This window comes from Corvus kubaryi, unplaced genomic scaffold (assembly GCF_017639235.1).
Source record: "Corvus kubaryi isolate FWS band 111438036 unplaced genomic scaffold, C.kubaryi_AGA036_p1.0 78, whole genome shotgun sequence".
NCBI classification, from domain to species: domain Eukaryota; kingdom Metazoa; phylum Chordata; class Aves; order Passeriformes; family Corvidae; genus Corvus; species Corvus kubaryi.
Window position 1 is genome coordinate 86,160 of NW_024582065.1, and position 22,751 is coordinate 108,910.

The following is a 22,751-nucleotide window of genomic DNA, read 5'->3' on the forward strand; positions in this document are numbered from 1 at the left end:
TATATGAAATATTGATATTAGGTGTGATAAAACACAAGCAAGGAACGTACAGGCAAACTACCCAAGAGTGATAGGCAGAAAGCCTCCAGTGGCTGTATAATGGCACAGAGGTAGCACTGGGGTTTTAGTACAGACACAAAGACCAGGAAGTTTATTAAAACTTCCCTCAAATTCTACCAAACATATACATTGTGTATACATATATATGTATGTATGTATTTACCCTCACAGGAAAGCTACACTTATAGGCCACAGGTAATAAATATTCCCTTCAAAGAACTCTGAACATGCACTGCCTGAAGAGAAATTAAGGAATTATTCTAGAGGGAAAAAAGTGGAAGAGGAAAAAAAATTACCTTCTTTTAAGCCAAAAATCCACATGGTATCCAAGGCATCAATTAAGGTAAGCCCAAGTCCAAACCACTCGCTGTAGGACTTGGACAAAGGCTTCAGCTCATCATGGCCCCAGGCAAATTCCTTGTACCCTTTCCAGGCATGGCGGAAGGCTTCGATCACAGCCAGCTGGCGCTCGTTTACGGGCACTGCAGAGGACAAACAGCACCTTGCTCAGGACTTCTGCAGGGCACTTATGGAACTATACCACACACCACTTTGCTGCATTCCACCAAAAATAAAATTTCTTCCAAACTAACTGATCAGTGCAATGGAAAAACCACCCTCGGATTATTCTTTTCAGAGCAGCCTTTCCTCTGCAGAACAACCAGTCAGTGTTTCTAGTCAGCAATTCAGCCAAGGGGAAACAGATTTCTCCCCGGCAACAAAACTGTCACTTCTGCAAATAAAACATTAAAATAATCACATGCACAGTTGTAGATGAGTATCACTGAAGCCCAAAGAGATGAAAGTCAGGAAATACCAGATTAGGATCCATGGTAATTCAGGTGCCGAATACATACGTTTAACAATAAAATCCTCAGCTAATTCAACACATAACATTTTTTCTTCATCTTCCCTCTCCTACTAACTGCTTTCTGTTAAATTTAAAATCACTTCTACAAAACTATTTCTATTGAACTTTCTATTTAATACCAAAGTAGAAAGAAAATTTACGTTTTCCATCTTGGCAAAACCATGTCTTTTTCCACAGCTGTACTAATTTTTTGCTTGCCATTTGCCATGGAGTTTATGTTACACACTGAACGTGAAAAATTTCAGGCCTGTTAGCTGAAATTTTGGAAGATTATGAACAAAGACTTCTAGAGTGGGAAACACCAAGCAGCACAACCAACCCCATAAATATTAAGCTTGCAAAAGTGCAAATATATCACATTGAAATATTTATCACAAATTTATCACATTGAAATGTTTATCACACCAGAACTTCCTGGTTTCTTTTCTGAACTCAAAAAAGAAACAATAGGTTCTTTGTTCCACAAGCACAGCAACTTCAAAAACAACTTCTGCAGCTTTCTGGTGAGCCCTAAAAAGAGTTCCATTTAGTTCAGGGGCAGGAAGTCACTTTCCCTGTATTTGCAGAACAAAAGAAAAGGCATGGCTGAAAAGAAAGCTGTCTCTTTTATGCCCTCCTTTAGATTATCCTGTCCTGCAATATCTGCCTCCTTCCAGAGGCTGTATTTCAAAGATTTGTCTCTAAAATTTATTTTCAAATTCTGAAGGCTAATAAGCATGAAGGCTGGCATAGTGAAATAAGAACACTGAAAAACTAGGATGCTCTAACAATCTCTCCTACACTTTCTGTTTCCTCTAATCTAAATAAATAAATAAAATAATGTGTATGGGGAGAAATTGCACAACTTCAGCCATAAAAGCAAACCAAAAAAAAAGGTATCATTAGCTGTCCTATTTACCTGGTTCTTTCTGGTCTTCAGCTTCCATAGATGAAGGTTTTTCTGGTTCCTTTATTTTACTGGATGGAGGTTCAGTGCTTTGGTCAGGTTCTATCACTGCTCCTCTCCAGCTGCAAATACAAGGGACTGTAATTAATACTTATTTTGGTCACAGAAAATCATGCAAATGAATGGGACTTATCTCTGCATTTCCTTTATCCCACAATACTTTGATAAAACAGAAGTTAGATTTTATATCAAGGATCAAAATAACTATGCTGCCCACTAGGTAAGTTTTCTGTTCAAAGAGAGCAATTTTCTTTGCAGAGGAATTTTACTTGATTAAGAAATGTGTGTTACAAGCTCTTGGAATTTCATTCAATATCTTGGCAATGGAATTTAATAAAAAACTTCTTAAAATAAATCAAACACCTGAAAATGCTGTATTACAAGCAATTTGTTATCTACCAGCTCTGAAATGACCACAGTAGCTACTAATGCTAAATAATACCACACAAATGATGATCACCAAAACTCATGATTAAGCACAAAGGATGAGATGCTCAAAGTACTAACTTTGCTATCAAGGGATCACAAGCCTTCTCTGCCACCACAGATGCCTAAATCAGTTTTGACAGGTTTTTATGAACAATCTCCTGAAGGAGTAGTCTTTCAGAATGGACTTCAAGTCAAGCCAAGTTCATATCAAGATCAAACAATATCAACTATACCATTTAATATATAGGTATGTTGCCTTTGAGCCCATTATATGCTTCCTAAGGGAACCAGGCTAACAGGACCTTTAAAACTTATATTGTTTACAGTCAGCATATCTTCTGACTTAGATAAATACCATATTTCATTTCTTACTTTCATTCTTTAAATTTGTAACTAGTCTATGTTTTCATTGCTCTTGTAAGTTCTCTTGTTACCACCTGTTTATGAGTTACAAGCAAAAGCAAAACAATAAAACACTTTCAGAAAACACTGACAGCCAAAATGCTGAGGTAGGCACAGTTCTGATGCTATGATCAGCTCATCTGAGCCAGTGCTAAAGAGAACACAAACACTTAAAACCCCCAAGCCTCATGTTCCAAATCTGAAGAACCTCTGCTGAACTTTTCAGTATCCATATTACTTTCCTTCACTTATTCCCAAATCAAAACACTTCCATGACCATAGAAGCACAGACCTTCTGTTACAGACCAGATCTGTATAAGGGATGAGATATCTTGTAAGAAAGAAGTGAGCACATGCTGTTAAACACACACAACTGCATACACATGCGTGCCTGGGCCCACTGTGTTTAGTGGCACCAACCCACAACCAGCACTGACACTGCTATCACTTTCCAAGCCTGGCCCAAGACAAAGACACTTGTAGCAGCACTATTATATTGATACTGTTACATTAACATTTATTACAACAAACTACAAGCAGAAACCTCTGGACACAGAGAATCCTTCTGAACATTAAGAGTGTCTAAGTGCATTAGAAATACAGCCAGCCTCGCAGGGCTTCAAACCCTCTGCAGCTGTGGGATACAAACAGTAGAATCAGAGACTCTGCACATTCATCAAAAAGAAATCTATCTAGCCTAGCAATATCAGCAGCTATCAGGCCAGGCCTGAGAACAAACCCATGCAAAGAAAGAAAATAACCTCAGACACAGACAACAAAAAGCCCTAAAAATTTTCACTCCAACGCTCAATGGGTCTTGGCGGGGGAAAGGGGGAAGCACTGTACCTTGCCTGAAACATTTCTACCTGATAATGGATTTCTCTGTTTTCTCTACTTTATCAGCTTCGACCAGCTCTTCTACAGCCCTGATGGTATCATGTCGGGTCTTCAGCCTCATGTCTCTCCGTGGTGCCTTGATCTGAAGATTGGAAGGACCACGACGAACATGAGGTGGTTTTGGTGGCTTCTGAGAATATAAAGGAAAAAAAGAAATATGTGCTTGATAAGTTGCAGAGATGGTAACATTTCAAACCACAAATCAACATCATTCCAGTATTAAACATAAATTCAGATAAATCTTATTTTGTTTCTTTTGCAGCAGGAAAATTCTGACCTGAATGGAAGGTATGCTAAAGACCCTTGTGGTTTTGTTTGCTTTAAACATTTGGTAAAATTATCCAGTTCTTAAGTTTACACTGATAAATTATTTTTAAACTACCTCTACTGCTACCAGATATTCATTTGACACAAGGCAGTGACAAAGGATTGTAAAGATATTTGATTCCATTTTACTAGGCACAGTAAATTTATGAGAATTAGCAAAAGGAATGCAAAAAAAAAGTTTACGCAATGCCAGTGTAAATACCAAGAATTACTATACAGCAATCCATGTACATTTCTGCATGATGAAGAAGAGATTTCATACAGAATTTTGTATTCATTAACTGAAAATCCCCAAATTCATGAGATAAATCCATGACGAGCAACACAGTAACCAGTATTCCTCTGCTCAACTAATCCAGAGTCAGCTGATGTTCCTTGCCCACTGCATTCCCCACAAACATAACCCTTCAAATCCTCCTATCATCTGCTCTTTCTGATGCTATTTCTCAAGCTCCCAGGTAAATCATGACTCCAGGCTCCTCACAACAGTGGAGACTGATGCACACAGCACGAGTGAAGCCTCAAGCAAGAGGTCACTGTGACCTAAAGTCCTGGTGCTCCTGGGGCAGAGCAGTGAATAAGAAACAGCATACAGAACACGTAAATAAAAAACATAAAGCCAAGAAATACTACACCAAAGCCCTTCCTGCGAGGAGAGCATTCCACCAAGAGCACACTTTTATTACAACTTCTAACTCCTTCCTCCACAACAACTGCTGGAATCAAGCACTATTTGCCTTCACAAACTCCTTGTGGCGTTAGAAAACTAACTTATTCTCACATTACCTGCAGTGAAAGCTCAGGGTAGTCTCCATGGTTGGCATCTGCTTTCTGGGGTGCTGGTAGAACAGCTGGATTTGCCAGCTTTAATCCAGGAATTTCTTGTTCTGTTCTCTGCTCATCCAACGACTTGTTTGTTATACCTAGACACACAAAACTACTCAGCACAAGGAATCAACAGTTAAGGCTGCAGTTAGAAATTTGTAACAGTTTGCTGCATTCAAGCAGTAGATGCACCTCCAAAAAGTGTTTGCATTCACAAAACATTGATGAACACATACTAATTGTTAGATAAAAAGTGTATTTTGGTATTAATCCTCTCCCTAATATAAAAGGAGGCTGCTAAAAGGCACATGGGGATTTTTTCAATTGCTACTATTTCAGTTTTTCAATACAATTACTAAGATAATGTCAGAGGTAAATGTGCCTTAGTATTATACAAATGCTTGGAATGTCTAAACTGACAGGCAGTCAAAACCAAGAGAGGATTATATTATTCTAGTGATTGGGTTTGAGCTACCCATATCTACATACAAACATAATAAAAAAACCACACTCAAAGCCTTCAAATCTTAATCAACTGTCATAGCTTAGGAATGGTACTCCCCAATTCAGTGCTCTCTGAAACCACAAAAACGACACTGCCACTCTTTCCCTGGCCTGTTTTCCTCTCTCCCTCTGGGGTGGGTGGAGTTGAAAATTGGATGCACAAAAGGCAAAGATCACAGGTTGAGATAAGAAAACAAAGAGTACGGGCAACAGTATTAATAACAAAAGGTAAAAGAAAAAGAAACTATTTACAGAAGGCACACATACAGACAGCTGCCCCTACCATGTTTTCTCCATCAGAAGGAACCCCTTCTCCCCAGCATAGAGGGTCCCTTTCTCCCCTCTCCCATGCCCAGCAATGACTGAGGTGGTACAGAATAACATCCAGGCCTTAGCCACACCCCCTCCCAGCTACTTCAAAAAATCAACTGTCCTGGCTGAAACCAGGATATCAACGAAAACAAAACGTTGCTCTAGTCAAGCTAATCAAAGAAAAGGCATACAAAAAATATTTCTGATTAAGCATTACGTCATTCAAACATCACATAAAATCATCTCAGCACTGCACTTTAATGAATACACCCAGTCATTGCCAATAGAAATTAAAACTGGTTATAAGACCCACAACAATCTCCTAACTTCTAACACCTCATTTTGCCAATTCTGAGCTGTACAGAACACATACTTTTCCATGCTTCCCCCATGCTTGTGTACGAAATGACTCCACATACTGCCAAGAATGCAAACAGGAAGAGAATGACACTCCGCTGGAGTCGGGACAGCTGCTTCCATTTCTTTAGGAGAGAAGTGAAAGAAAGAACATTTAGCATGACATTAAGAGCCTACTTGGTTAAAAATAAATTCTTATTGGTTCATTCAGATTAAAATTCACAAAATCACGTAGGTTTAATTCTACTCTGTTTCCAACTGCATATATGCATTGCTTAATTTCTTTGATGACAGAGAAAATAGAAATCCAACCGGCTAGCACAAGGCACAACAAACTCACAGAAACATAAGAGCCACTTAATGAAAGAACCTCAGAACCTGCCAAGTGCCAAGACTCCCAGAAAGCTTTAACTACAGCTGACTCTGATCACAACCCCCACTGGCTGACCTGAGCACCTGCCCAGGTATCAACTGGGAAATCAGCCAAAAGCCTCTTTCCTCCTGGCTGGGGAGGGACTGCAGAGTGCACACGCAAAATTAGAAGAAAATGATAAGAAAACTAAAAATGTTACTGCAGCAAAGAAGAAAAGCTCAAAACAAGCTGAGCACCAATCACTGGACAGGCTGTGGGTTTGATCCTCATATGGGCCGTTTGCTTAAAGAGTGGGCCCCTTCCAACTGAGGATATTCTGTGAATCTGTGAAAGAGAAGTCAGGCATCCTGGCTCTGACAAGCATGGGAACTGTCAGACAGAACAAGTTCTGCACCACAAAAAAAAGTCACCAACCTGCAGCAATGTGAAAATGAAATAAAACACCAACACAGCAAACAAGACAAACCCACAATCTTTTTGAGTTTAGTCCTGGCCAAAAATGTATTGTTAACACTAAAGTATATGCAACAATCACTGAAAATTTGACAGCAAATGCTACATTAACCTGGAAGAGGCCAATGTACATTAGCCTCCATTTACAGAGAGAGAAGCTGGAGTTAAACATTAAGTGCTAAATTGTCACTGTTACTTTTCCAACAGTCCTCCTGAAATTCACTAATTCTGGTTTTGGTATAACTTCATAGCCAATGCTACGCTTGGGAACAACCCTTCCCACAAACCACACAGCACTTCCCATATCCTCATCCTCTTAGCAACAGCCAGAGGCCGGGAATGTCTCAGGGCAGACCTGTCAATGTGCTCACACTGTGAGCCCCACAGCACACAGCTTCCTGCCTTCCACCTGTGCTGTTGGCTGTACAGGAACACAGTACACCCTTCTCTGTGCACACTGCAAGATGCTGGTCGCACTGTGTCATCTTCAGTTCTACCTGCATGGCAAACTGTATGACCCTCTCCCCGTTGCAGAAAGATGCTTGAAATCCAGCAGCCCTGTGGTTCATCAGGGTAGGATGGGAAAAGAAGCTTTAACTGTGGCGTCTTGGAACGCGTAGGAATGAGGCACAAGAACACACGAGGGCATTCATCACCATCTCACTGTTTTTTCGCTCACAAAGAATAAGAATACAATGAAGGGCGATGAGTCAGGCCCATATTTCTCTAGCTGGTAATACAAAGAGAATTGTGAGACTGTGTCCCTAAACAGGCTCTTCATACACTTCATCTGATGACCTGTAAAGCCTCTGTAGGTGACTATACATCATCTCCTATCTGTAACAAGGGTTATCTTGTCCATTTGACTCACTCTTTCCCACAGAACACTCTCCAGCCCAAAACTCCCCACATGAAGCTGCCTGCCCACTCCACCCACAAGCAGACAAGGTCACTTCCCAGAGCTCTGCCAGAGGACCCCTCTCCTCACACTCAGCTTTTCTACTGAAAGCAAAACTGTTCCCTGTACTCTACTAGGGCAGAAGACAGGACTCTCCCCTTCAGCCTTAGTACGGGGAACAAGGGCACAGAGACCAAATCTCACTCCCCTCATTCCTGTCCGGGGAGCACAGCGTTGCCCCTCAAATGTCCACGAGCAGAGGGCAGCATTTTACCGTATGCCACCGTCCCAGCTTTGCTCGTGAAAATTAAGACATGACGTGGAGATCCATCAGCCAGCCCGCGCCCTACCCACCCGTACCCCGCGGAGATCTGCCCCGCGAGCACTCCGAGAGCAAAGCCCAGCGCGGGGCCGCCCCAGCGCCCAGGGCCCGCAGTCATGGCTTCAGCCCGACTCGGAACTGGGGGACCACGCCAGGTCCCCCATGACAGTCCAGCTACACCTAAGCCCAGGGACACTCCTGATCGCCCGGCCCAACAGCCCTCCCCCATAGCCAGGTACCCCCCGCACCCAGCCCGTGGATACTCCCGGTACCGCACAGCTCCGCGCGTGGCCCTCACCCGCCAGCAGGAGCGCCGCCGCCAGGCCTTGCTGTTGTTGTAGCCACCGACCCCGATCGCCTCCTCCGGGCCGAGAGTAACGGAGATGAAGTCCCGGCGCGGCGGTCCCGCGGCGGCACCCGAGTACATGGCGGCACCTCAGGGGCCGCCTGCCGCCATCGCCCCGCGGGACGGAGCGGCCGCTTCCGGCAGCCGCTTCCGGTGCCGCTCTGGCGCCGGCGCGTCCGCGCTCGGTGGCACCGGGCGGGGCGGGACCCAGCGCGCCCGGCGGCGCCGCGGAGGCACCGGCCGTGAGGGAGCCGCGGCGGGACGGGCCTCTCCGCGGGCGGTCAGGAGGAGGTCTCGGCCCGCGCTGCCCACTCGCCGAGGCGCCCCGACGCCGCAGCCCTCGGCGTGGGCCCGGCCCGAGTCCCCCGCCTACTTCACGGGTTCCGCCTTCAGGCTGGGCCGGGGGTGCTCGGGGCTGCGGTGATTTTGCCCTTGCCTCCCGCTGTTCCGGCGCACCTCGCCGAGCCACGCCCTGCCCAGCGAGGACCGTAGCTGCCGGGGTGGGCAGTGAGGCAAAGGAGAGGCTGGGAATTCTCGCTGTTCTTCGGTGTCGTGAGATTACAACATAGAGACCAGTCACAGAATCATTGGCATGGAAGAACTAGAAAGGAAAACGTGCACGTGGGAGGTCATAAGGAAAATCAACTCAGTAGATGGCCTGCAAGCTCCCATGGAGCTGGGAGGAGGCCGCTGTGGTGAGGCCCAGCCCCGGCACAGGGCACTGGAGGCGGCACGGACACTGCGGCTCCCCCTGGACAGTGAGCACGGCCAGGGAAAAGCCCGAAGTGCTGCTGCCTCCGAGAGGACAGGGAAGTGCTGTCTGATATCATTATCACCTACCACCGAAAAACCAAGACACACAGCTTTCCAGCAGGCAATGCGGGAACACGGGCCTGAGAGCAAACAACTGGAATCTGTGAGAGGATGGATGTATGTGAGTGGGTAAAAAGCAACTTAACCAGTTATGTAAATAAACCGTTCTATAAGACCTGGCACTGAATTTTGGTATGCAGCAGGAAGCACTCATCCCACACAATTCCTTCCTTCAGCCGCTCCTCCACAGTCCCCCAGCCCTGTGTCACTCCCTGTGCAATAAAAGAGTTCCCTGCATCTTCCCTGCAGAGAAGGAGGGACATAGTTGGATTGTTTAGTGATGTACACGTTCAGAGCCATAGCAGGACCGGGTTTGTAATAACTTCTAGCTCAGGTTCATAGTCCAACGGGAAGAAGGCAGCATTGAAGCAGCTGCTTTAAGAGTGCTGCTCTAAGTGCTGGCACTGAATTCACCTCCAGCTGTGCCTAAAGTGGCAGGTTAGGATGCATCATTTGAGCCTTTACATTTGGAATACATCTCACACTAAATTTCAAGATAAAATTGAAAATGTTGTGTTTTCTGAGCATGATTAAGAAAATTAATCAATCAAAAATTCTGATAGACAGGAACAGCATAAACAAGCAGAAGAACAATTTAAGATGCCTAAAGCATGCATTCATTTTTAGCATTAATTTTCCTATCACAAGAAACTACTGATTCATCTAACTTAAAAACACATTTAAATCCCCAGCAGCCTTCACATGGATGTCAAGAGATAAATGGGGGGAAAGAAGTAAGAAAGGAAGATTTGCTTCTGACATTTGCTGGGTTCAGCACTAAGCCCCCAAATGAGGGCAATCCACCATTTGTGAGGTATTACTGACTTTCCCTACTGATTGTGCTATAAATAGAGCCCTGTTTAAGAAGTGCCTGTCATCGGAAAGCAAAGTAAAAGTTGCATTCCAGCAAGTGCTCATTATCTACACACCAGCTGCCAAACTGACTCAGAACCATATTACTCAAATCGACTTGAAATAAAACAACCACCTGCAATTAGACTCCCTTCCCTCAATAACTAAGCTGAAAAGCTTGGGGAAAATATACAGGCATTGCAAACAAGAACACAATATTCTGTTTTCTGATGGAAAAAATAGATCCCACAATGTCAACCCCCTTCAGGAATCACCCTCTGCTCAGTTCCATATGCCCCTGTAATCTGAACGGTGGGCACTGCAACCTCCAGATGTACCACCAGTGACACCATCCTGCAGCTGTGGTGACAACATTCATAGAGACAAAGATAACAAGTGTGTCTTTCTCACATACAAGAAACACAGACAAACACATAGAAATCACAGTAACATCTTTATTGTTAAAAATGCTTAGATGTCCAGAAGTTTCTGGAGTACTACAGGCCTTCCCTTTGTTTCAGGTACTTTTTTTCATTTTATAATGCATACAAAGACTTTGTTACTTATAGGACAGATTTTTTTTGTTAAAGTTCTCTCAAAATTATTTCTATATTCCAGTTTAAAATGTGAAGAGACATAGAAAATAAAATTTAAAAAAAAAGGGGGGCAAGGCATTCAGCATTCTAATTTAGCTTCTGCTTGAAAACAACCTTGAAAACCATGTCAGCAGCTCTGTTCTGTGTGCATGGAAACTGAAGCGTCAAAAGAGAAAGAACTTTATTGTTTGCTATATTTGCTTTTATTAGAAAAAGCAAAAGAAATCTTCCTTTATAGCACAGCACAGTGTAAAACAAGCATGTGCTCAAATTGCTGAGCAATACTCACAAATATACAACACAACTTGTTCTCAAATATAAAACTTGACTGACAGGAATGGAATGTGTCATAGAAACACTGTGCAAAAAGACTACAGACAAGGACAAATGCTTCATTAATACTAAAAATGTGAATTACTGGCTGCACATGCCAACTGAGGTAATCAGAACTGTCATTAGCTGGTCTGCATGTTTGAAAGGATCATTACTCAAGTTCATGCAGAAACACTTTACAACCAAAACCTCTGATACTGACATTTAGATGCTTTCCTTGGAAAACTTGAGCATACTTACAAACTGTATTTACTCTCAGAGTAATTTTTATACTTCCCCATTCCCTTCTCTATTATTCTGAATAGAATGTCACATCAGAAACTGTAGAAAGCCATGGAAGTTATTTATGCTTAATGAAACAGCATAAGCAATTCCTCAGTAGAAGGTGATAGCGTGAAATAACATTTCAGATGAAACATTTTTCTCACTACCTTCCCTAACACCATGTTTAGGAGAAGAGTACAGAACATTTCTGATGCAAAGGCCAGCCACCAGAGAATGCACCTGATGCATCCTCACCAAGGCTGAAACAACTCGGAGATGCTCAGTGCGGGTTCTACATCAGATGGGCTTGATCTTCCTGGGGCAGTGTCCAAAGATTGAACAGGAAGAATCACTGGTGGGTCGAGGGTCAGGGCTACCCTGGGACCCCTTGGCCAGGGCTGAGTTCACATGCTACATTTGTTCTGACAGTTAGTGTCCTTCATTAGCTGGCACTTATCTTCACATTATGGTTAGTAACATATCTAAAAGAAAGGCATCTATGGAATTATTTCCTAAGTGAAAGAGTGCTGGAAAATCACCTGGGCAAAAAGTGTAGAAGCAGAGGGTGGTGTTTTACTGTGTACCCTGTTGATGCTGAGAGTAAGTCTTTTTTTTTTGTTTTGGTTAAGCATTAAAATCTACCACTGGGATTTTTTTCTCTTACTACTTTCAGATACCTCAAGAGAGCCTTGTCTGAGGGATTTGGTATATATGAAACAGGAAATGGAAAGGAAAACTGTTATAGTCAGGAAGGGCAGAGGGTTGTAAAATATTCTTTTTTTTTTTTTTTTTAATCAAAAAAACCCACTACAACTGTAAGGAGCAATCAGTCTAGGCATGGGACCAGCAAGCCCAGATACAAAACTACTCTGTTCTACTTTGGACTCCAAGCCCCAAGCAGTGCTAAGGCACAGCAACATCCCTACATAGAGCAGACTCTGTATGATCTGCTTAGAGGATGCAATTGCTGAATTGGATCTTCTAATCAGGACATGATTAGGGAAAAAACTAACCGCTGGAGAGAAAACCTCAGTACCCAAAGTCCTTCCATACTTTTCAGGATGGGGCCTCAAACTGACTGCAGCTGTGCACACAATTTAGAAACAAAACCAAACCAAAAAAAAACAACCACACCAGCACAAAGAAGGTAACCTAACAAGGCACTGAAGAAATTGAATCTTCTTGAATGCAACATGATTTATCAGGCCTTGACTGGCTCTTTTCCAAATTCATATGAAACAGTAAGTAAGAAATACAGGATCTGTTTAGCACCTAGAAAGTGTTAATCCTCACTCACATCCAAGTACACAAAACAGACTGAGGTAAAAGGCGTAGCCTTCAAAGTTACCAAACAGCACTGGGAGCTCACACATCTGTGTGTAATCACAACTGCTGCAAAGATTTGGCATCAATCAGACACTGCAAAGCAATTTTTTTATAATGCACTTCATAGCTGACATTTTAGTACTGTCAGTTCTTATAATGGATCTCACAAACACAGATCTGATTTGAGAGGGAAAGGCTTCCCACTTCAAGAATTTTCCAGCATTTCCACTTTTTTTTCGTCGAGTACAAAGGGAGAAGGGAACTCTTTGTTCTTCATGTACACCTCCAGACCCTGAGAAGGTGTGAGAACAGTATTGTTAGGCTGTAAATGCAGTACTTTTAAGTCCTCAAGGAATGACTGGCGAAGGTCAAGGACAGGCAACAGTAACAGTTTCCCCAGTGACAGAAAGTGTTTCTGGGGTTCAACAAGCAGAGGCACTAAGGAACCATAAAATGTGATGTCAGAAACAAGCTTCTTGGGGGGGGGGGCAGCATGGGAAGGTGTGTCCTTAACTATCATTAGAATAATCCCAGCAAAGTCAACTTCAATTGCCTTGTTTACATTTTGTTCTGACAACGTATTGATTGCAACAAGTTCGCCACCTGCACGTGTTGAGGAATATGCCTAGTGCAGGTAGCTGGCTTGTAAGTTAACACGTGGAAACCTAGCAAACAGTGTCCACACATGCTCCTGCAATCTACTATTTCTCACCCTCTCCGTCCAACACAGGGAAGCTCCTGTTCTCACTGCTAAATGGAAGCAGGTTTCTCAGGATCAATTCTTTTCAGAGGGACAAACTTGAGTAATGGCTTCCCTAAAGCCAACACACATATCACACTTCTCAGTCAGGATTCACTGATTGTGGGAGATGGGCACAAATGAGGACAGAACCCATGGATTTTCTAATTTGAATGTTCTGCACTTCTCATTAAGATCTCAAAGTGCTCATGAGTCTTCATGAAACCGCAGCCTCATCGCAAATCTCATTTTACAGATGGCTAAAACTGAGAGTGAACAAACTGCTGAAGAGTAAACCATAATGGAACCACATTATGGTAACACAGAGCCCAAGTCCCTGTTTCCTTATCTTATCATTTTTCAGCAAGTCCAGGCTAAAGAAAACACCTGTGTTTGGAAGGAAATCAGATGTATACCTGCACACTCTTAAAAATGCCTCCATAGATAGTTATTCTCACCTCTCCAAAGTAAGACACTAATGGAGAAATCTCACACACAGCCGGAGGATCTTCAGTTCCTGAGAGACTAATGAAGAGAACACAGGATTAACTTCCTGCCATGCTTAAAAACCAGTGCAACTTCTTCAAAAGATTGTCCAGAATAGGATATCCAGAAGGATAAGACATTTGTTGTAGTCACACATTATGTGAAAACAAAGTGTGAAAATAAAAAGGAATTAGCAGGTCCCAAATGTTACTCAGCAAAACCAAAACACCACTTTTATAGAGATTTTCAAATAAAATGAACAACTTGTGGGTTTATTGAACTATGAGTTGATGAAGTAATGGCCCCATGGAGTAAAAGCAGCTTCCCATTATATGTGATGCAGGAAGTATCTGTACTGGTAATCACTCTAACAGCCAATCCTTAAGCCCACCTGAGAATCCTGTTGGGGCCACAGTCAGAAAAGCTGTCAGGGCCTACAAATTAAAATTCTTTGCGTTGCTAAATCCAGAGTGATGGAAAAGGCTGCCCCTGTCTAAAAAGGTGCTATAGGAGGAGCCAACTCATTACCCCAAGAGCAGGGATCTGCCAGAGAGAATGCCCAGAGCCCTGTGTACTAACTACCTGGAGCACCCACAGTCATGAGAAGAGCAGGAGCTGTAATAGACATCAACCTGCATATCCAGAGAGGACCAAAAATCACGCTGAGCCACCCTGTGACTACACTAATGCCTGGTTTTGGAGAACCCAGCATGTGCCACTGGCCAGCTGGCACAGCTGAGCACTTCCAGCAGAGAAGCTGCAGAGAAGGTCACAGAGATTTATACCTGAGTTTTTCTGGTATCCTGCAACCATTTTCATCCACAAATCTGGCCCCAGCCTTGAGAGCCCAGCGGTAATGCTGGGCCAGGAGGGCTTGCCGAGCAGTGGTAGGAGTATCTTTGTCAGCTGTGTCTGCATTTTTTAGCGGTGAGAACTCCTCTTCTCTCAAAACTTCAAATGCCACAAAATTCCTATCAGGAAAGGGAAGAAAACAACGATCATGAAAACCAGAGCTAGTCATCAGCCCTGTTAATGCAACAACAACATTCACGGGGAAAGGCTCATCTATATTTTAGGGAGCAGCACCGTATGCAGCCTGAGGCAGTCAAGCCAAGGGAAGCTCCACTGCCCATCTGAAGAGCCAAGGAGTACCAGGGCTGTAGAATGGAAAAACACAAGAAGCCTTGTCTCTTTGGGAACATAATTACAGCCTTCCATCCCACCAGAGCTGTGCTCAGAGGAGAGAAAAAGAACAAGTTCTGCAGAGATGCCATAGAAACATCTTCAGGCAGTGGGTGGTTCCCAAACAAGACAGGTCAGGGCACAGCAGGACAGAGAGCACAGCATTGTCCAGAGCTTGGACACAGCACGAGCAGTGCACTCACTGCAGAGCACCCCACCGTGCCCCAAGAAATGCCCCCTGCATGGGGGTCTGTAGGTAAGGACCAACTAAGGACACCAGTTCCCAGGGACAAACAAGCAACAAGGGAGGCCTCACAGGTGAATGTGAAGTACAGCTGTTTACCAGAAATGGGAATGCAAATTAAGAAGCGCCACAGCAACATCTGTGCATTTCTGCACTTCATGTGTGAAGCACAGCTGCCAAGGTGGTTTTGAGCCATTAAAAAAGCACAAGGAACCACTGCTTGCAAATGAGTCTTGTCACAGCTCAGAACTCAGCAGTGTTCCCATCACCGTGGTTTTGTCTTTAGTTCGATACTACTTTATTGAAGGCAGATCAGGAAACAGACTGGTTCAAATCTTGAGCTCTCTATTCTAAAGGAAATCACCTAAAAAGAGAAATACTATCCCCAAACAAAGATAATTCAGTTTGCCTGAGGTCTCTCCTTTCCATTTATTTAAGCCTAAAACACAATCTTCACTGCTGAACTTGAGACCTTGGAAAATACATTCTATAAGAACACTTATGCTTAATTGCTAAAATCCCACATTCCCTAGACACAAGCACCCCTGACTACGTATGTCACAGCACTCCCAACTATGTTGTAGAACTTGGAAAGTGAACACTGACAGTTCCCACAGCAACAGTAACTTGGCCCTATGGTGTTTAAGTAAAGAGTTTTCTGAGCACAAAGGGTGCGAGCTGAGCCCTGGCATAACAGCACCCAAAATTGTAACCAGAGCTGCAGTTGCCATGGCAGCCACAATGCTGAAAGACCCAATTTTTGCAAGTCTGAACACTCCAATATAGGCTTCATTGGCTTTGCACTCAATTTCCTTTTATTTTTCCCAGGCTGGCAGAGGCCAGGCCAGCCACCACATGCTCAGCAGGATGACCAGTCTGGGAGCAGGGTTGGCGCAAGCACTGAGTACCCTGTGAGCTCCCCTTACAGCCTGCAGCGTTACTGTTGGATTGGAGCTGGGTATAGATGCAACAACCTTCCTAACAAGCCACCCACAAACCATGTGCTCCCTGGGATGGGTTATTTCAACCTACAGTCATTCAAACAAACACTGAGAAGGGGAGGAGAAAAGTAAAATGATGTCTGTCACTAACTTAGAGAACTGGAACACATCAAACACAAACTTCTCCAGCTTTATCCCGTTCGGTTTTAGTGGTTTTACCAGATTTCCCTCCTTGTCAATGTAGGGCACCTTCTTTATGGCTACATGATGCTTCAGCTGCGACTCCCATTTCCTGCAGAAGGAGAAGAAACCATTTTATTTAGTTCAAGCCCACTTAGAAAAAAAGCAATACACTTGAGGGAAACCAGATAGCTCATTACTGCTCTGGGTCAACTCTCAACTGTTGTGGTGGTGTTGCTCCCTCCCAAGTGATCGGGGTCACATCCAGGAAACACTTCCCCGAGCAGAGCAGCCTGGCCACAGGCTCTCCCTGTACCACTGGGCCATGACAATCAGAGGAGAGGGAGAACTTTGCATCAAGCTGAAATTGCAGGCAGAGGTTACAAAAAAAAGAGGCAACCCAAATTGTTACCTGATTGGGATGAAAATAGAGCAGAGCAGATCCCTCATCCAAGGGTAATTCAAGCTCTTCAGGAAGGCTGTGCAGCTGCTCACTGAATGCCCAGCATCACATCCCCATTCCCCCCAACACCACTGTGCAGAGTCTACCCACAACTTCACCCTCTCTTGCAAACTCTCTTCTCCCAGGGGTTGGCATGGGTGACATTCCCACTGGAAATCCATGGGGTGAGGCTGCATCACTGACCACACTGCAGCCTGTACAGCTGCTCACCCTTGAAGGCCCAGGAAGATCATGCACTGGTATATCTCAATTGATTTAGTTACAGTGACCCTGGGAACCTCTTCCTTGAGTAGGGCCTGGAGAGCATGCTGGGGCTGTCAGAAAGGGGACACAGGTGTTTGGAACTGTTTGGAAGAGAGAGAAGGCAAAAGGCAACACAGGGTGGGTAACCATAACTGAAATTACAGAGTGGAAACAGGAACACCCATTCTTGGAGGCATTTCTGGGCTGCACAGCTACCTAGAAGGTCTGCTGGGACTTACTGGGCCACTGTTTCCAGGAACTCAACAGTGAAGAAGTGGTTACAGATATTGCCAGCACTGAACATTAGTCCCCCCTCAGGGCGCTGCTGCTGTGCAGTCTCTGGGCTGATCTCGCTGTACTCCACCACCTGGTACACCCCATCGACACAGCACACCACCCCAACAGGCTCCGTGGGGTAGGCCTTCTCCACTACCTGCAGCCACAGGACACAGGTTTATGACAAAGAGGAAGAAAATCCCAGGACTATTCCAACTCCCAAGTACAAACAATCCCACAGCAGTCCTCAGGGCTGTGCAAGGGGCACAGAGCAGTCTGGAAGCACATTTTCCCCAACAATTCAACATAAACCCCAGTACTCAACTGTTAATTGAACAGTTTCTCAGAAGACAAACCAGTTAAAAGCAATCAGCATCCTGGGGGGCAGTTTTCTTATCAAGGACTAGGATCTGGCATTAGAAGAAAGCTGTTTGCAGCTATGAGCCTTCAACTCCCCATTTGCCTGAACAGTGCTAATGACTCAAGTAACATAAATTTCTCTTCAGGCACCTGCTGCTTTAGGTTGACAAAATCCAGGCTGTTTCGGCATTCCCCATCTTCCACAGCAGAGCGTAAGAAATGCCTCCATTAGACTTAAAGGTGCATTTATAAAACGCAACCCAGTCCAGTATGGCTTCTAGACAGCCCAAGTGCCTTTGTAGAAAGGGCTGGGCATAGAGGGGAAGCAATTCCAGGGTGTAGTTTCCTGTGCAGCTATAGTCCTTGCCCTAACTGAAGTTTATTTTCCACAATACTCTGGGAAGAACAGAGGACACCCATGGGTAGGGATTTGGAACACAGTGCAGGCAGCAAGCAACTCTAAATCTGCTCAGAGTGAGCTGCTGATGGGCAAAGGGTTGAACACCCCAGGTCATGTAAGCTCCCCGCAGCCAGCAGCTTCCAAATGTCATCGGACCCAAACTCCCTGTGGGAAACCAGCCCAGTGGTAGCACTGCTTCACCTTTGCACCGCAGTCTGCCCCTTTGGAAATACAGAAACCTATGAAGACTGGATCTGCCATTTTCACGAGGATATTGTCCACACAATATACATGGACATACTGGATTCCACGCTGCTTCATATCATCCAAAATTTTATTATCCATCAAAGCACGGTATAAGCCACCATTGCCATCTATAATGCAAGAGAAAAGAGAAAGTCTTGGCTTATTAGTGACTTTGGGGTGGGTTTTTTTGTGTCTAACAGAGCAAAACCAGAAAGTACCAAACAAGCTTTCTTGAACAGAAGAGCAGGGAATGTTTTCTAGTCAAGAGCCAGTGCTACCAGATTTTATTTCCAGTTCTGCCACACAGTTCAGGGGAGTATGTTCCTCTCTTCACCCCAGCTCTCTCACTTGCAGAATGGGACCATGGGGACCAGCCTCACTGAGCAGCATTATGAGACTTTATGAAGGCTAGTGAGATCCTCAGAGGGAGAATACTAAAGGGCAAATCTATGCAGAGGGTGGGAAAAGTCTTTTACATTTCTCCTCCAGTGCAGGGCAAAAGCTTGTTTCTTCTCTTTCTTGGAGAAAGACTAAAATAAATCTTATTCTCTGTTTATCTTCCCCCCACAACTTCTCAATGCCTTTTTAAAGGCTTGAACTGCAGCTGCACAAAAGACACCTGCATGTTTATCACAGATCACCCATTTACAGTTCCTTCTTGGATGCCCTTATCAGCTCAGGAGAACCACTCTGCAGGTGCAACACAGTCCTAACAGGGCTGCCATCACCAAGTCTCTTACCATGTCTAGGTTAAGAGAACATTACAAGGTGAGACATTGCTGTCATTTTGAAAAGAGTTAATCTTCTTGCTGCTCTTTTATCCATTTCCAGCTATCAGCCTTGAGCTCCTGACCTTCACCACGGGAGGCAGCACTCCAGAGACCTCATAGAGAGCTCTGCTGATACACCTTTTTCCTACCCTGCAGCCACAGCACTCCTAATCCTACCAATACTCCCAGACTTGGATAAAAAACATGTGCTGTGGTCAAATCTCCAGCAAGAACTAAATAGAGCTATGCTCCTGATTACCAGCCTGAAACATTAGCAGCAGCTTTCCACATTAACTGGAAGCATGAACCCTGACCTCCAAAGCCTGCTCTGTGTGCCCAGCTCGCTGATGGCCCATAGCAACTATCAACACACATGACAGTACTACAGTATGGAAGAGCAAACAGCAGGTACCTGGAGCCATGGCAATTTTCCCCTTCTCCTCCAAGATGGCCTTCCCATCAAAGGTGACAGCAGGCAGCATCCTCTGTTCGAACATGATGACGTTGGATCTATCCAAGTTGAAGTAGTTGTGTTGTACAAAAAACTCTTCTGTCGGCCCCAGTGTGAACTCACTTGTCATGATGTACCTGGGCAGGAATAGGGGCTGGGCAATGAGAAAGAACAACACAAGCAAAAGGCAAAACTTCAAACTGAACACAAAAGAGAGGAATCCCAGGAGTGTGAAATGAGAGACAAAGCAGCATCCTGTGGTGAGCAACTGCACACGAGAGCTCACCTCCAGAACTCATCCCCAGAACAGAAAGGCTGCAGGGGGTCCTATGACCATATCAGGGTATGATCTGATATGATATGCCAGGACAGAGGCAGAGCCTTGCCCTAAATGTGAACAACATCTGGGTATCTGGATAAGCTGGAAAACAAGACAAAGGGCAGAAAACAGCTTCATTTACTCTAGATTCAAACTGATGTTAAGTGTCTAAAGAAACCCTGACCAGCTCACTCTGCCAGCACCTCTTCAGTGCCAAGGCAAACAGCAGTATTCCCATATGTTGGCTGCATGGTTTGTTTTTGTCTTAGGTTTTTCTATTTCCTCCTTTCCTTTCAGCTCCACATTGCTTCTGTCTCTTCCTCCATTATACTCCTTCACTACTGTCTAAAAGCCACCTTCATCATCTACCTGTCAAGGTCTTCAACAACTATCAGCACAGAATACAGGGTCCTCTGTCAGCATGACAGAGGAAACAACGCCTGGCACAGGAGAGCCTGGACCTCAATCCCCCATCCCCAGTTTACATCTCTGCAGCACAGCATAGCCTGGGCCCAGGTGTATTGGAGCAGCAAACTGCTTCAACTGCCTCCTCAGCTGTGGGAGGGGAACTGGAAACAGATGTGGCATCTTGCAAATAATTCATCCTGGCTTCCAGGAGCACCAGGGGTGATGTATTTGCAATTCAGGTCCTGTATACAAGGCTTCAGGAAGAAGGACAATATGGACTCACCTTCCATAAGGAAACAATGTATCAATAGACTTTGACTTCCAATTTGTAAAACAATGTGGCAACCTGAAGCCCTCAGACACCTGCTCTTTCATTGTGGAAACCTTGCCTCAGACCACACACTGATACCATAAGGGTATTTCTGCATAATCTTCACGGTCTAACAAAGAACATTTAGCAGAAAACATTTCCAGACACGTCTGCAGTGCCTTCCTCTCACCCACCACATCCCATAGGAAATTCACATTTTGCACTGTGCCCAGAGCTCATCTCTTTTGAAAGCCAGGAGCAGCCAGCAGAACTGGCAACTGTAAACAGTGACAGCAGGAGGTGGCCTAAACACAAAGCAAGAGGTTTTTTGCTGTGGCAGAGATTATGGACAAGGGTGGGAAGAGTGGCTCGGAAGGCAAGCTCTAGGTTGTCCTCCATGCAGGAACCTGAGAAAGCAGAAATGGATGAAATTTCTTGTAAAGCATCTGAAACCATCACTGAAAGGTGCTGTTGACAGTGTTGCCAGTAACTGCTTGGAAAGCCAGCAAGGTACAGCAGTTAGGGTTGTGGTCAGTGATGCAAAGGCAGCACTCAATCCCTCAGGTCTGCAGACATGGACCTGCCACCTCCCATCCCTCTGCACCCTCCTCCAGCCACTGGCATCGCAAATCCCACCAACAAAAGGCTCCCCCCGACCTGTCTCTGTACAGCACCCAGCTCAGTGCTTCTTGAAGACAACATGGGCAAGACTGGAATGCAAAGAGCCCTGCACTGCAGATCTGGCTCTGCGTCACCTACCAGGGAATGGCACACTTGCAGTGGTGTCTCTTGCCAGCAAGCTGCTCCACTTTGCGGATTCTTTCTGCTTGGATCTGATACAAGTTCTTGCCACTGGGCAACCCCACATTGTACATGCCTTTGGGATAGCTGACTCCCAGGCGGGTTCCTTGTCCTCCAGCCAGGAGCAGCACTGCCACCTTGTTCTGTGAGATCTGATGTAAACCTGAACAGGAAAAGAAGCCCAAGGGAACATAAGAACCTCCAAAGCAATCAACACCCCATGTTCTTCTCCTGAGCCTTTCTTCAGAGCTCAGGCAACAGCCAGAAGCTGCCAGTTCAATGCTGGCAGCTCAGAGAGAAATATGCCACTGCACACACAGGAGAAAATTCATTTCACCTCCTGGATGCAGCAGTTTCCTCATCTAAAGCAACAACTGGTGTGAAAACAGACAATAGCCATGAGCTGCAGCCTAGGAGATTCAAACTGGACATTAGGATACAAAGTCTTTACTAGGGAGGTAGTGCAGCACTGGAAAAGACATCCAGAGAGGGGGGAGATGTCCCCTAAGGTTTTCAAGGCTTACTTTGGTAAAGCTGTAGCTGCTCTGGCCTCGGGCTGTGTACAGTTCTGGTCCAAATGGGGGTTGGACTAGAGACCTCCAGAAGTCCCTTATCATTTCTACATCGCAAAGAAGCCAAGTCTCATTATCTTGCGTAAAGCATGAGCATTTCTGGAATCTGCCTTAAACAATTATCTGGACCTGTGCTCCAGTTTCAATAGAAGCTGAACAGAGCTGCAGTCAGGGCTAGTAACACAGCCAAGCCTGCAAGAGCTGCAACTTCCACAATCTAATTAAAACCAGCCTCAGTGCTCCTGACAAATCAGGGAAGTCCAGAATCTGGGGAAGAACCAGACACTCAGCTCACTCTCAGACTTTGGTCCCTGTCTCCTCCGAAGCCAGCATCACAATAATGACTGACAACTGTGAGAAAGATCTTTCATTAGGGAATACTTTGTGTTTCTCTGGGAATGCAAGGAGCACTGCCCATGTCAGAAGCCACATCTCTGCTGCAGTAGCTATCAGGGCCTTCTGCCACTGCACAGCACTGAACTGCCACCGCTCCTGCAGCCAAGGACAGCCTGTGGAGCACCCCAGCCTTCAGCAAACACCCCACATTAACCATAGCTGGGGCTAAAACACTCTTGATTTGGACTGAAAGATATGGGGACCAAAGAAATTGAATTAGAAGAAAAACAGGATTGGGTTTATGTTAATCTTTAAATAATTGGCTGTTTAAATGAACAGTAGAGCAAAAATACCAATTGCTGTTTTAACAACCCAGCTCGATTTTAATTCTGTTCAGAACTGCAGCTTTCAGCAATTTTTTCAGCAAAGACTTAAGTCATCCATGACATTGCAGTAAC

At 44.8% G+C, this 22,751-nt stretch overlaps 1 protein-coding gene across 4 annotated transcripts in view; it reads right to left on the reverse strand.

Moving 5' to 3' along the window:
- LOC121676171 (endoplasmic reticulum mannosyl-oligosaccharide 1,2-alpha-mannosidase-like) overlaps nt 1–22,751 on the reverse strand; it is a 39,276-nt gene that overhangs the window by 10,525 nt on the left and 6,000 nt on the right. For 2 of the 4 annotated variants that reach the window (XM_042052336.1, XM_042052337.1), the window contains exons 2-13: nt 21,344–21,548; nt 19,509–19,684; nt 18,282–18,454; nt 17,284–17,477; nt 16,310–16,450; nt 14,577–14,762; nt 13,764–13,830; nt 5,947–6,055; nt 4,719–4,855; nt 3,575–3,735; nt 1,830–1,939; nt 357–542 (exon numbers count right to left, since the gene is read on the reverse strand). In XM_042052336.1, the coding sequence (XP_041908270.1) occupies nt 357–542; nt 1,830–1,939; nt 3,575–3,735; nt 4,719–4,855; nt 5,947–6,055; nt 13,764–13,830; nt 14,577–14,762; nt 16,310–16,450; nt 17,284–17,477; nt 18,282–18,454; nt 19,509–19,684; nt 21,344–21,548 (1,845 nt within the window). Of the gene's footprint in view, nt 1–356; nt 543–1,829; nt 1,940–3,574; nt 3,736–4,718; nt 4,856–5,946; nt 6,056–8,274; nt 8,469–10,488; nt 12,859–13,763; nt 13,831–14,576; nt 14,763–16,309; nt 16,451–17,283; nt 17,478–18,281; nt 18,455–19,508; nt 19,685–21,343; nt 21,549–22,751 lie in introns of those variants that run through there. The other 2 variants (XM_042052339.1, XM_042052338.1) reach the window with 2 other exon arrangements.